The sequence below is a fragment of the Hippoglossus stenolepis genome, chromosome 16 (assembly GCF_022539355.2).
Source record: "Hippoglossus stenolepis isolate QCI-W04-F060 chromosome 16, HSTE1.2, whole genome shotgun sequence".
Lineage (NCBI taxonomy): Eukaryota > Metazoa > Chordata > Actinopteri > Pleuronectiformes > Pleuronectidae > Hippoglossus > Hippoglossus stenolepis.
Genome location: NC_061498.1, coordinates 8436287 through 8449073, shown reverse-complemented (window position 1 = coordinate 8449073; position 12787 = coordinate 8436287). Strand labels below are relative to the sequence as shown.

The window sequence follows — 12787 nt, the reverse complement described above, 5'->3', positions numbered from 1 at the left end:
CATCATTTAAGGATTATTTGGAAACAAGGGGTGTTTAATGTTGCGTTCTTTTTTTTTTTCGAGAGGGAAGTAATCGCCTGGGGTACGTTACTCAGCACAGATTTGGCACGTCACAGGCAAAGCAAGGGGCCAAGAACTGTTACCATGGTAACTTTGACACACCATATTGGCATATTCGGTAAGAAATTACAGTAGCTTTTTCATGAGTACAAATATATCGACAAACTATGGAGTTAGTTGAAGAGATTTCGTGACATTTAAAGCAGAAGACATTTGAGTGGGAAAGGTGACTGTGAACATGCAGTGAGCTGCAGGGCGCTTGTTCCTGCTTATAAAAGCAGTTGCATTTCTGCAGAGATTGTTATCAGTGTTTGGAATCCCAAATGCTGTTTGTTTTTTTTTTTACTATTTATTGCATGTTTCTGCAGAAAGTAGTAATTACCTCTCTTAAAAATAGTCGTCCTTGTAAATGGCCACTGTTCCCAAACTAGATTCAAATTCTATCTACGCACAAGGGATCCACATTAAAATATACATGCATATTAATACTTTTTTTCAATTTTATCTCAATTTCATCAGCCTCCTGCAGTCACATCCGAGCCGATGCAAACTGTCTGCTGCTGCTCCACGTTGAAAGTGTTTCACTGGCAAAAGCAGTGACAGAAAATTTAATGTATCTGTCGACATACATCCACTAAATATCAACTTGCACATCAACCGTGACACAAATAAACGACACAACTCCAAAGTGAATTTTGAGACTATTCACATTAAGCGTGATTTAGTAAATAAATTATAAAATTTCAACAAAAAAAGCAGCTTACACTGTATCACAATAGCTAAAGGATTCATTTGAGTTTCTTGATGAATTAATTTGAGGTCCCCTTTGTTTGTTAACAGTCCCATTCATTTCCTACGACAGGAGTTGTGTCGCCTGCTGCTTGATCCCAGCTTCAAGTCGGCTACATCATCCTTTTAAAGACAAAAGTAACTGTGAGACAATTATTTTAGATAAATGAAGAAATAAACTTATGTCAGAATGCGGAGGAATTGGCTCTTCTTATACTAGTGCTTTAAAATGTGACGTCAACAACGAGCACTCTGATTGGTTGGATGTGTAGGTGTCAGAAGAGAAACCTTGGAAAAAAAGAAATCGACCTTGGTCCACAAAAAAAAGAAAAAAGCCTCAATATCATGCAGTTAAATTCTGCTGCTGATGTGAAAGCTCGCAGTGACTGGAGTGGATAAAGATTAATATAACGAAATAAACACTTCTAGTGTGCCTTGAGACAACAATCATATGGTGTTAGGGCACTGGCCAGCTTACAGTACAGTACGTATAAATGCTCTAAATCATCACCTAGCCTCCTCTATGCTTCCCCCTGCCATCTTCCTTTTATTCTTGGTGCCAATCCGCTCTTTTCCTTATCGTCACCCCCTCTTCACAGTGAGGAATTAGAAATGAGAGCTCTTTGTCTTGCACCCAGACTGTGGCAATCCCCTTATATTGACACATAAGAAGGTCTTGTGTCACTGTGGCTTTAGGGGAGCTAACTGCCACACATCTAAATGCCTTTTGGGTGCAGGCTGTTAAGGTTCTCCATCTGACAAACCCCCCCTCAATGCAGACAGAGGATAATGCGAGTGTGGCTGCATTTGAAGATACACTCAGTATTTCAATCTATAATGTACAGATCATACTAGACGTTGTGTTTGTGGTTTGTTTGTAGATGAGAGAAAAGACCACCAGTAGTATCTGAATGAAAATGCAGTGCAATAGTACATTTTGAGTCTAGATTCTGTTGAAAGGGGAATTACAGAAACACACACACACACACACACACACACACACACACACACACACACACACACACACACACACACACACACACACACACACACACACACACACACACACACACACACTTCCTAAAAGGTCTGAACAGGAAACATTGCACTCTGTGGTTGTTAAATATTGCATGTGATTTTAACTGGCCAAATAAAAAGGACCGAAGGGCTCCACCAAGATTGGAGGAGATCCGGTAATGTAAAACACACATTAAAACTGCCCAGAAGAGCTGTTACCATGATAACAACATGCAAGTGGCCCACTTTGTTGCTATAGTCGTCTTGAGTGAAGGAGTGGAGAGAAAGAGAGCGAGAGAAGGAGAGTAACGGAGGGAGGGAGAGAGACCCAGCACTCAATAGTACAAAGGGGCATTTTGAATATGGAGCAGAGACGAGCAGAGGGAGAATCAGCCAACACATACAGTAATTATCCCAGTCAGCTTAGCCTCCACTATTAAGCTGTTTTCAGCCATGCACTGAGGTCCAGACATGTTCCTGAAAATCATCCGGAGGGGCTGAATGTGAGAACGCAAATGTCCTAGTCAGTTTGTTACAAGTGACGGACGCAAAAAAGGAAAGAAAACAAATATCTCAGGATGACAAAGAGGTCGCACGCACGTAGAAAACGCCAACAAAGATTGGCAATTTGACAATAAGGGCCAATGTCAATGTGCTGCTCCACAACGGAATTTAGACGACATGTCCTGCCCCCCTGCATCTTCTACTATGTAGAAACTGTTCAATGTATTAAACAGTGTGTTATCGTGAATTTCTTTTCTTGCGCCGATTGGTTTTTCGGTCGTGAGAGACAAAAGCTTGTATTGAACAGGCTTCACTTTTCTGGCACATGTAAGCTATTATATAAAAAAATACAAATCCAGGGCTTTTAAATTAATGGATTCTCTAACTCGTGCAGTTTCCCACGTGGCAGAATGATCAGTCAAGTACAGCAAAACAACACCCACAATGTTGAGGAGGAGATTGATATGTATATCTTTTTTTAAAATCCATATTAAACCAACAAAGCATAGATCTGTTTCATAAAAAAGATTGAATGAATTAACATATCCAGGCCATGTTTACAGTCAGAGCAGAGATGGAGCAGGAGGACCCTTCAGATCTCAGCCGCATCACTTCAGAGGAGCGGCACTGAATCGTACTACTGTGTAAGATGTTTATTGTTTGGATCCCCCCACCCACAGCTCTCGCCCTCACTTCCTCTTGATTGGTAAATGAGGTACCGCCGCTCCTTTCTGAGTGCAGAAAGTGATTGGCTCCGCTTCCAACCTGCCATTAGGGCTCAGCGACAGCCGTGTTAGAGGCATGTGTCAGCCCTCCTCATGCTAACTGACACATACATGATGTCACCCACTTGGGCAACAAATGTCTCAGGGAGCGGTGGAGGAGCCCACACCGAACACCCTCATCGTGATAAAGATCTCATCATTACCACTTGATGAGCACTGGGTTGGAGATGAGAGGAGGCAAACTGGCTGCATTTCACATGCAAATAGATTTCAAACTGAACAAAACGGCCTGCTTACAGTGATGGAGACGTCACCATGGAAGCAAAGAGTGGACTATGCACAGCAATATCGGACAGTAAGGAGCAGTAAGGCTGCAAACAGACAGCAAACATCTACTCTGCTAGATGTCCTGGGAAATAAAGCACTGATCTCTACGATACAAACAATTGATTTGTCTTTATCTATATGATTTAAGTTATTGTAATGGTTGTGTTAATTATTTTAGGTATAAATAGATATTACACCAGGAGACCCCAGAAAGAGTGTTACAATAGAGTGGCTAATCGAGATCTAAATTAACTTTAAACTATATTAAAAGGATTTTAAAGTCACAGATGGCCAGGTACAAAGAGCCTCTAAATTGTCCATGGGTGTAAACGTGTTGGCCCTGCGACACACTGGCGACCTGTCCAGGGTGTACGCCGCCTCTAGCACAATGTCAGCTGGGATTGGCTACAGCCCCCTTCCCCTCCAACCCTGAAAGGATAAGTTATCTAGATAATGGATGGTTAGGAGTACTCTATAGATGATTTTAGATAAACAAGGCATGAAAATACCCTGGAAATGTGAATGGGGTGAATGGCCTCCTATGAACTTACAGTGAATTATCACCCGAGTCTGCAGCTCTCCTCTGCTTTACAGATCAATATCATGATTTCAGCTCATTGTTTAGCTGTCCATCCGCAACAGTTTTGGTTCACCCTCACCGCTCTTATTGCATCTATTTTCAGCTGCAGCACACAGCTGTTTGCAGCAAATAAGCTCTGAACCCATTGAACCTCCTGTACTACAACCTGCTCAGCACCAAACAGCTCACAGACAGCTGATGAACACAGTGGAGCTTTTACTACACGACTGAAAATCAATGTTGCCCTGCCTGCTGGATGTGTAAATAAGCAAATCTGTTCCAACATGTTCACTTAAAGCTTACTTTTTCAACTTAAACGGAGCGGCATGGTGGTGCAGTGTTAAACAACCATTGCCTCACTGCATAAAAGGAGCTCAGCTTGAATCCCAGGGTGACTTTGGCTTCCTCCCACCAAGTCCAAAAACACGCAGATTGGGATCAGGTGAACTGGAGACTCTAAATCAACTGTAAGTGTGATTGTGAGAGTGAATGGTTGTTTCTCTCTCTCTCTCTCTCTTGCTTTCTCTCTCTCTATATATAGTATATTGGTCCTGTAATACACTGGCGACGTGTCCAGGGTGCACTTTGCCTCTCACCCGGAGCGATAAGTCAAGTGGCGAAAAAAGTCTCTTATTGCAGCTATAAGTCAAATTGATCCAAACGCAGCTTATAAAACAGCTTTAAGACCATATTCGTGGAGCATGATCAGTGCAGGCGTCGCTTCGACAAGAACTGCTACAAGTCTGAGAAGAAGAGGCCTTTCACCACCTTCCGCACACAAGACAATCCCAGACATGACGACTTAAGATGTAACTTGGCCACAGTTTATAATCGCTCATCAAGTCGACATAATATCTACAACTGTTTTCACTCTTCTCTCTTTCATCCGCTCTGAGTAGTCACACTGTTTGCTTTATCTTTGCCAAAACTCTGTAGCAAGAAGCCAGACTGTGTGAAAGGCCTCTTTCAATTCATTGTCTCTCTCACCCCAACACTGCCACCCATGCAACTGCAGATCCTCCTGTGTTTATTTAGTCTCCTGTGTTCACCTTTGCACATTCTCGCCTTCTTTCCACCCTGTCTACATTGTTGCATCCGCTTCTTCTTCTTGTACTTCTGACTGCCTCTCCCTCCATGTCTCACCTTTCTTCCTTGTGTCCAGACAGAGTGCTCGCTTCCCCTGCGACGGGTTCCCAACACTCCAGATGACACAGTCACTTCCACAGATGCGCAACTTTAGCGTGGGGGGAGGATGGGGGAGGTGAGGGGGAGAGCAGAGCATCCACCATGGTGTTGGTGAGTGAGTGATCCGGCAATGAAATCGCTCTCACTCTCACACCACTGGTTTTAATGAGAGGATCTGACGTCTGGTGAAAAGTTCAGAGATCAGGCAACACTGTTTAACACTACGACATTTGGGCAGTAACAGTAATCCGACAGAAATTGATCATTCACATGTCAGACCTCAATTAAACTAATACATGTTTAACTACCTGTGCCAATGAGGTTATCTCATCTCAGTTGATGTGTCTGTTATACCTCTTGTACACCAAAATTAGCAGTTATATGCAGTTTTTTTAAACGTGGGTAAACGTGCAAAAAAATTAATACATTTCCATTGCAGACAAAAACTAGATGTAAGCGTGTTTTAGTTGTTTTTTTTTTAATTATCTTTACTTAGGAGGATTTTGCAAAAACTACTGGACAGTTTACCACAATGCAGAATGGGTCAGAGAAGAACCCCTTAAAGGTTCAGTGTGTAGAATTTAGTGAGACCTAGAGGTGAAGTTGCATGTTGCAGCTGAATACGCCTCACCTCACCCTCCCCTTCCAAACATGAAAGAGAACCTGTGGTAGCCTTCAGCTGTCATAAGACTCAAACAGTGTTTAGTTTGTCCAGTTTTGGCTACTGTAAAAAATATGACGGCCTCCTTAGAAAGGACCCGCTCTAGATGTAAATATAAAGTGTTTAAACATGAAGAGCCCATTCTAGGGCAAAGAAAACAACAATTCCTACAATTTAGATGATTACACCCTAGTGAAAACATCACTAGGGATTTTCTATATTCATCTTCTAGCCTAAAGATCCCTTTCACCTAAATCTTACACACTGGATCTTTCCATTTTGTTGTGGTACCGGATCAGGGGGCAGATCCAGGTATTGTTTTTCACTTCTTTAACAGTGTGAGATAGATAATAATTCACAGATCTTGATCGGCATGTTCAGGGGACAGTGATGTAATGGTAAGGTGAGTGTATAATGGTCATGCATGTATAGGACATAACTCAGCATGTCCATATGACAGGATGTATCACAGTTGCAGACTCTCCACAGTGGTCCAAGTCACAGCCAACGAGACTCACACATTGTCCCTCTCTGAAAATACAAAACACCGTACTGCAATTCAACTGTCAGGTAAAATGACGTGGTTTTTTTTATATACTGAGGTGAGTCAGATCTAATAGAGTTCCTATGGTGACCAGAATAAGTAAGTTACAGTGAATGTGAAGCTTCTGAACAAAACTGTTTGAGTGTGGGAACTTTAAATGCAAAGTAACGCCAGTAACATTCAAGCTCTTGCCCAAACAAGTTCACAGAATACTGGCAGGTAACTCTCTCTCTCTCTGTATATGTCTGTGGCGGCACTCCCATGCTGTGCATCAGCAGCGATGCGTTTTACTTCTACCAGCAAGTTTGCTAAACCTGAAGATGGGAACAACAATAGCGATGGAGACTGAATAGGCCAAAGCAAATGGGAGTATGGCAGGGGAAGCTCAGGATGCATCTGAGGTCTCTGATGCTCAAGTTCACTTTTTTTAGAGGAAAGGTTAGAGTCTAACACAGGAAGTGATCAATGGAAAAGACAAACCCAGACAATGATTGGAGTGTATTTTTGGAGTGCAATTAGAAGAGAAGGGACGGAGGGACGCCACCCTACTGTTCCTTGACAAGTTGAAATTTGTAAAATATTCGTTGTAGGATATGTAGCTATTACATTTACTAATATAATTGTTGTCTTAGGACTGCAGACATTTCTCTGATTGTGTCATTCCTCTCACTGCCAGAAGGAGGAGACAATAGTTCCGAATTAAGTAATTCATTCATCTGTAATTCTGTCACACGCATCCTTCATCCCCAACCAGGCAGAAGGAGAGGTTAGGAACTGCAGTCCCCCACCCACACAGAGGCATTTCCTCTACTTTGGGTGGCGCTCCACTTCTTGCCATTATGCAGTTGAGTTGGGCGATCACAGGAGACTAAAAACACATCAACTTATATAAACCCTGAAGGGAAATTGATAAAGATGAATGATCATAGGAGCCGTGCTTACTCATCTTTTTAATAACTCTTAGAAGCCAGGTGAGCTGTACCTCATTCAGGGAACATTTTCACCATCAGCGGCATATATTACAATGATCGCAAGAGGCATAAATGCTTAGCTTAGTTCTTAGCTTAGCTTAGGAGTTTGCGGCTCTTTGAGGATTTGCTCTTGAGCCTTTTGCATGAAGTTTTCACTCACAGAGAGAAATATGCCTTGATTTCCAGTCTTATAAGAACATATATTTGAGCTACAGTCTCTCTGCCCTTGGCTGACTCAAAGCCCCATGCAATAACAATCCAGTGTCGTATGTCTGTATAGTGTTATCAACAATTACAAAAGTCATTATGCATCGAAACCATAAAGAAACTAGAATTCTATCCTTGCAGTTGCATCTTGTCTGCAGTCGGTCAACTTATATCCAAGTCTGTTCGGATTCTTGTGAAGACTTTGAAGGAATATAATAAAACATTATCATAATTAGCATATTCATTCTTGAGTTATGGCCCCAAAAAGTATTCCGGAAGTTTGCATTGACCTTGACCTTAGACCTTTGACTTTTAACTACCAACGTCTATTTAGTTTGTCCTCACGTCCAGGTGAACGTTTGAACAACTTAGACAAAATTCCCTCACACCCTACCCAGAGATATGGCAAGAATTGGACAGAGGGAAACACAAAGCCTGACACATAAAGAGAGAGGCCTGTACATGATGGCCTCTGGAGGATTATCCCACTATACGCTTCTGGGAAAAAGCAATGCATTCCTTATGCACACTCTGCAGGAACAAGCCCCGTCTACATCCAAGAACACAAACCTGTCAGCCCACTTCCATAATATATTCAAACTCTGCTGGAAAACAGAGCAGCAAGAAGACAGGTCATCCCATGCACACACACTGTATGTACACACCTAACCGGAAAGTGAGGAGTTTGAAATCGTTTAGGAAAAAGGCAGGTGAAACATAAATCAGGTGCAATGTCATTACTGTTATTCAGTCATTTTTCTATCTCCTATGGCTCCATGATGCAAAAAAACACTGTGGTTTTCTAAAGGTGGAGTTAAAGCTTTTGCTTGAATGCATAAAAAGCATAACTGTCCATGTGGATGTGGTACAGAGAGAGACGTTGTTCAGCCAGAGAGTTAATTAGATCCACGGATCTTTTCACTGAAGCGTGTCTCTGTAGCATGACCCTGCACAGTGACACTCACTGGATTGAGAGGACACAGATGCTAGTTACTGTGGTGCAAAGACACCAGGACAGGTCAGTGGGGACTAGATGCTGGTGAAAAACAAACGTGATTAATGATGGGTCTTTTATAGATTACTGACTGTTGACATGTAATGTTTAAAATCAGAGAAAGGTGGTAAATGTTCTTCGAATAGACAAACATCAGAGAAGGTTTCAGCATAAACACACTGGGCACAATAATAAGTCTGGATTTCCAGCTGACCAGTGGGTGGCAGTGTTGTCCGGCTGCCACACCTGTTAATGATTCGGCCGCAGATTGCTCTGCGTGCAGCTGCTGCCAATGTTCTTCATTAAGTGAGACCTGATAAGAAGGAGACACGGGACAAGCAGAGGTTACACTCGGGTTCAGTAAGTCCTTGGGATCACTCATACCACAGCTTCTGAGGAGGACAGGCGTTGCGTCTCAACTAACAGCCATGGCTCTTGGATGCTTTTTGTGGTATGTTTTCTGAGCGGCATGAGTTTCTGAGCACTTTTTAAAATAGTGACTTTAATTAGATGTTTGTGCTTTACTGGCTTCTCTTGCAGGATTTCAGGGATTTGCTTTTTGCTGTTTGATGGCAGTGTTGGTTTACCAGCCATAAAAGGTAATGACTCTCTCCTTAATTACCACATCAGGCCTCAGGAATATCTGTTTAATCTATAATTGTTAATCCTGCAGGGTATGGATATCCGTACATAGCTGACTCACGCAACATGGAAGATGAAGCGCTTATGTTTGATGACTGGCAGGCTTCCAATGGCCAGCCGAGTGGCGCTGCTTACACAAGCTACAACAATCCTTCAGCTGCATGGCAGCCGGTCGCAACTCGACAAACGGTGCCTAGTGCTCCTGCAGTAGAGAGCTTTGTTAATAGTGAGTCAGGGGACTGGAACCTGAGGAACTCCAACGCGCCACTCAACTTTCCTTTAAGCCACAAGCCGAGTAACCCAGCAAGGCCTCAGCCAGGCCCCAACACTGGCTCCAGTACACATGGCGGGGGCTCCCAGAATGTTCCCCATCTTGTCTATGAGGAAGTCATTCAGTATCCCTCAGAAAATGCAGCGCAGTCCCCAAGTGATGGTGGTGTCTCTAATACTGCAGGAGGGGCCGGTTATATGAGCACAGGTTATTCCTCAGAGCCCTCCTACCAAAAGTACCCAGCTAATGCAGGACCCCAACAGGTCGCTACATCTGCTCAAATGAGTTACCAACCACAAAACCCAGTCGCCAGCCCAGAGAAAGAAGTTTCCGTGAGAGTGAGTGAACCTCTCCTCCCTCCTCCTCCACCACCACCTTCATCCTACATTGTCCAGTCCAGAGATGCCTACCGGAGATCCAGGTACCTCTTCAACAAATCCAGATACTCGCCAGGATTTGCCCCTCCACTGGCTGTAAGATCAGTGCCTGCAAGGCGTCAACCAGCTGCCCCTGTGGGTGTGAAGAACCCTAAAGGGTATGTCCTCCACTTAAACGTGACGTCTCTTTAACGCTTGTGAAAATATGCCTAATCATTGCGTTTCCTTCCAGACCACGCATACATGGATAGTGTCCTCAAAAGGTAAATGTTTTGATTTTAACATTAAACATCTCAAAGTGAAAGCTCCAATGACTAACCCCTGCCTTCTTGGTTGCAGAACGATGTGTGCTCCAGAAAATAAACTCTTTTTTTAAAAGTTCAACAATTTGCTGTGTGCTTCAATGTGACTAGATTACCAACCTCCAAGCAGTATTTGCTTACAACACAATTGCACATGCTTAATGGTAGATAGGCAAAATGAAAGAACCAAACAAAATGGTGCGACTTTAGTGGTAAATTTCATATGGGTGTCCTTTGGGTCAAATGCAGGTTTTTGACATTGCACTGTTGCTGCCTCCTGTGTTGAGTCATTTACCTTGGCATTGAAATCCTTGTTTCCCAAATCCCCCGCAAGAAAAAGGCACGAGTGTTAAAACAAATGGGAGGTGCCCTGTTCTGTCAGTGAAACGTAAAATCAACTCCAACTTTGTCACCAGTTTATAAAAGTTATTTTATTGCAGTTTAATATCTTTAAATCTGCAAAAGTCGACCACAGCAGAAATGTGCTCATGACTTAAACGTACATCTGCGTTACTGATGTAAACATTCACTGCTGCACAACTTTTGCATAAAGAAATTCACTTCAACACTGATCAGAGGCAGTGAAATGACCGGTGGTGTGTGTCTCTTACCAGATGAAGTCCGTGCAGTGGCTGCAGAACGTAGGCTGCTTGAAAAACCTCATGGTGAATTTGTGGTTTTTCACTTCGTGCACGTTTTTCTGGCGCAAAGCACCTTTGCGGCCGAACCGGTTTCCGACCCCTGCGGAGTCATTGTAGTGTAAAAGGTGGTCAGCCATGATGGAAAAGAAAAAAGGGGGGGGGCAAACTCCGCAGCCCTTGCCGTTGTCCCGACAGATGAGTGAAGGTGCTGGTTGTGTCCTCACAGCTCCGGAGGAGTGGCGCTGTTCCTCAGTCCGCGCACTCACCTGCTCTGAGCCTGCACCGCAGCTCAGCGCGTCTTTTTCATTCACTGTGACGCTGGGCCAGTCCGCCTTCACGTGCTGTGGGAAATTCTCACTTCAGCGGGGAACTTTTGGAGAACGTCAAACTGACCAGGACGATCAGTGTATTTCATAGATACTAAAGTGTGTGGGGGGGAGCCTTTAACTATATTATGAAACACTTAATTACTTACAAGGCATTCATGGTCGGACGTATCTTTAATCCCAAAGTTGACCTGCTCTGGCAGAGGCTTTTAACAGATCCAAACTCTGAGCTATAGAATTAAAGAGGGAAGAGCTTAAGAAATAAAAGTTGTAAGACTCTGGGACACTTTGCCTGTGGACTCTGGGACACTTTGCCTGTGGAAAACAGCAGGTTGTGTCCGTAGCTTCCTTTTTGAATCCAAGCTTAAAACAGTTTTATTGTATCATATTCTGTGATTTTACAAATGTAATGGTGGTCCTGCTTAAATTTTAGTTTTGCTTATTTATATTTTATTTTGAAGCATTTTTACTTTATTTCGAGAAGTGCTGCAAATATATTATTCAGTCATAACTTCCTTTTAAGCATCTTGAAAGAAACCTAATCTTGGCCTCAGACATGGCCCTGATGAGCTTTATCAGTATGAAGGACTATTTTTGCGATACACTACAATAGGTGAGAGACTTAAGATAAGAACTTAATGATCCCACACTAGAAATTTCACTTTTACAGCATCACATTGTCAAAATACAGAGAACTATGTATATAAAATACACTTTCACTACAGGCAGTATAGTATATATCCTATTCGTGTTATGTATAGGGAGATCTTGAAATAAATGTATGCATATAAGCATATATACTTGTATAGTGTATGAATATAAAAAATGTGTTATACATGTTTGATTTCTATTCAAACACTGTAGATATTGTGTTTTTAACAAGCAGAATGTAGTTTACTGAAGAGCTCAATCTGTTCTGACACAACTCGACAAATTACACCAGAAACACACGAAAGAAAAACATACGAGGAGCACTTGGAAGGCTGACATGTTTCTCCATCCGTCGCTGATTATACCACAAACAGCGTTTGTTCACCACCGATGGAATGGGCCTCGCTGCAGGTTTTGATGAAGCTGAGAATCGGGTATCAGCAAAAAACAAATGTTTTCCATCCTGACTGAGTCTGTGTTTAGTTAAAACAGCGACATGATGAAATCTTGGGCTTTAAATTAAATCAATACTGTAACACAGTTTATCTTTTGGTCTCATAAATATCTTGCCTTAAAACAAGTTCAGAAGTACAGATAACTAGCAACCAGAACAAGTGAAATGCAAATAAATGGTTTCAATATGTGATACAAAGTCAGATAGTATTCAGACTTTCTGTACACTTTATTATGTTGCACATTTCAAATTAAATGGATATAAATGTCATTTTATCCTATCAATGATCCGTCCCCACTTCGTTAATATATTCAAACTCCGCTGACAAACGGAGCAGCAAGAAGGCAGGTCAGCCCATGCACACATACTGTATGTACACACCTAATCGAAAGTGAGGAGTTTGAAATCGTTTAGGAAAAAGGCAGGTGAAACATAATTCAGGTGCAATGTCATTACTGCAAAAAACACTGGTTTTCTAAAGGTGGCGTTAAAGCTTTTGCTTGAATGCATAAAAAGCATAACTGTCCATGTGGATGTGGTACAGAGAGAGAACGTTGTT

At 42.4% G+C, this 12787-nt stretch overlaps 2 protein-coding genes across 3 annotated transcripts in view; one reads left to right on the top strand and one right to left on the bottom strand.

The window, feature by feature from the left end:
* Positions 1–11094, bottom strand: part of prkcab (protein kinase C, alpha, b) — an 83522-nt gene extending 72428 nt beyond the window's left edge. For both annotated transcript variants that reach the window (XM_035181485.2, XM_035181486.2), the window contains exons 1-2: positions 10768–11094; positions 10452–10483 (exon numbers count right to left, since the gene is read on the bottom strand). In XM_035181485.2, coding sequence (XP_035037376.2) covers positions 10452–10483; positions 10768–10934 — 199 coding nt within the window. In that variant the 5' untranslated portion in view covers positions 10935–11094. The remainder of the gene's footprint in view (positions 1–10451; positions 10484–10767) is intronic.
* LOC118123849 (cuticle collagen bli-1) lies at positions 8871–10238 on the top strand. Its single transcript, XM_035181487.2, has 5 exons — positions 8871–9015; positions 9105–9163; positions 9238–10012; positions 10087–10117; positions 10194–10238. Exons 1-4 carry the CDS (start codon positions 8993–8995, stop codon positions 10103–10105), a joined length of 876 nt encoding a protein of 291 aa, XP_035037378.2. The 5' UTR covers positions 8871–8992; the 3' UTR covers positions 10106–10117; positions 10194–10238.
* Positions 11095–12787: the final 1693 nt, after the last annotated feature.

Coding starts and splice junctions, on each gene's coding strand:
- LOC118123849 (XM_035181487.2), top strand. CDS start 8,993: ATGGCTCTTGGATGCTTTTTGTG. Junction 9,016..9,104: donor GCTCTTGGATGCTTTTTGTG/GTATGTTTTCTG, acceptor CTTCTCTTGCAG/GATTTCAGGGATTTGCTTTT. Junction 9,164..9,237: donor TGGTTTACCAGCCATAAAAG/GTAATGACTCTC, acceptor TTAATCCTGCAG/GGTATGGATATCCGTACATA.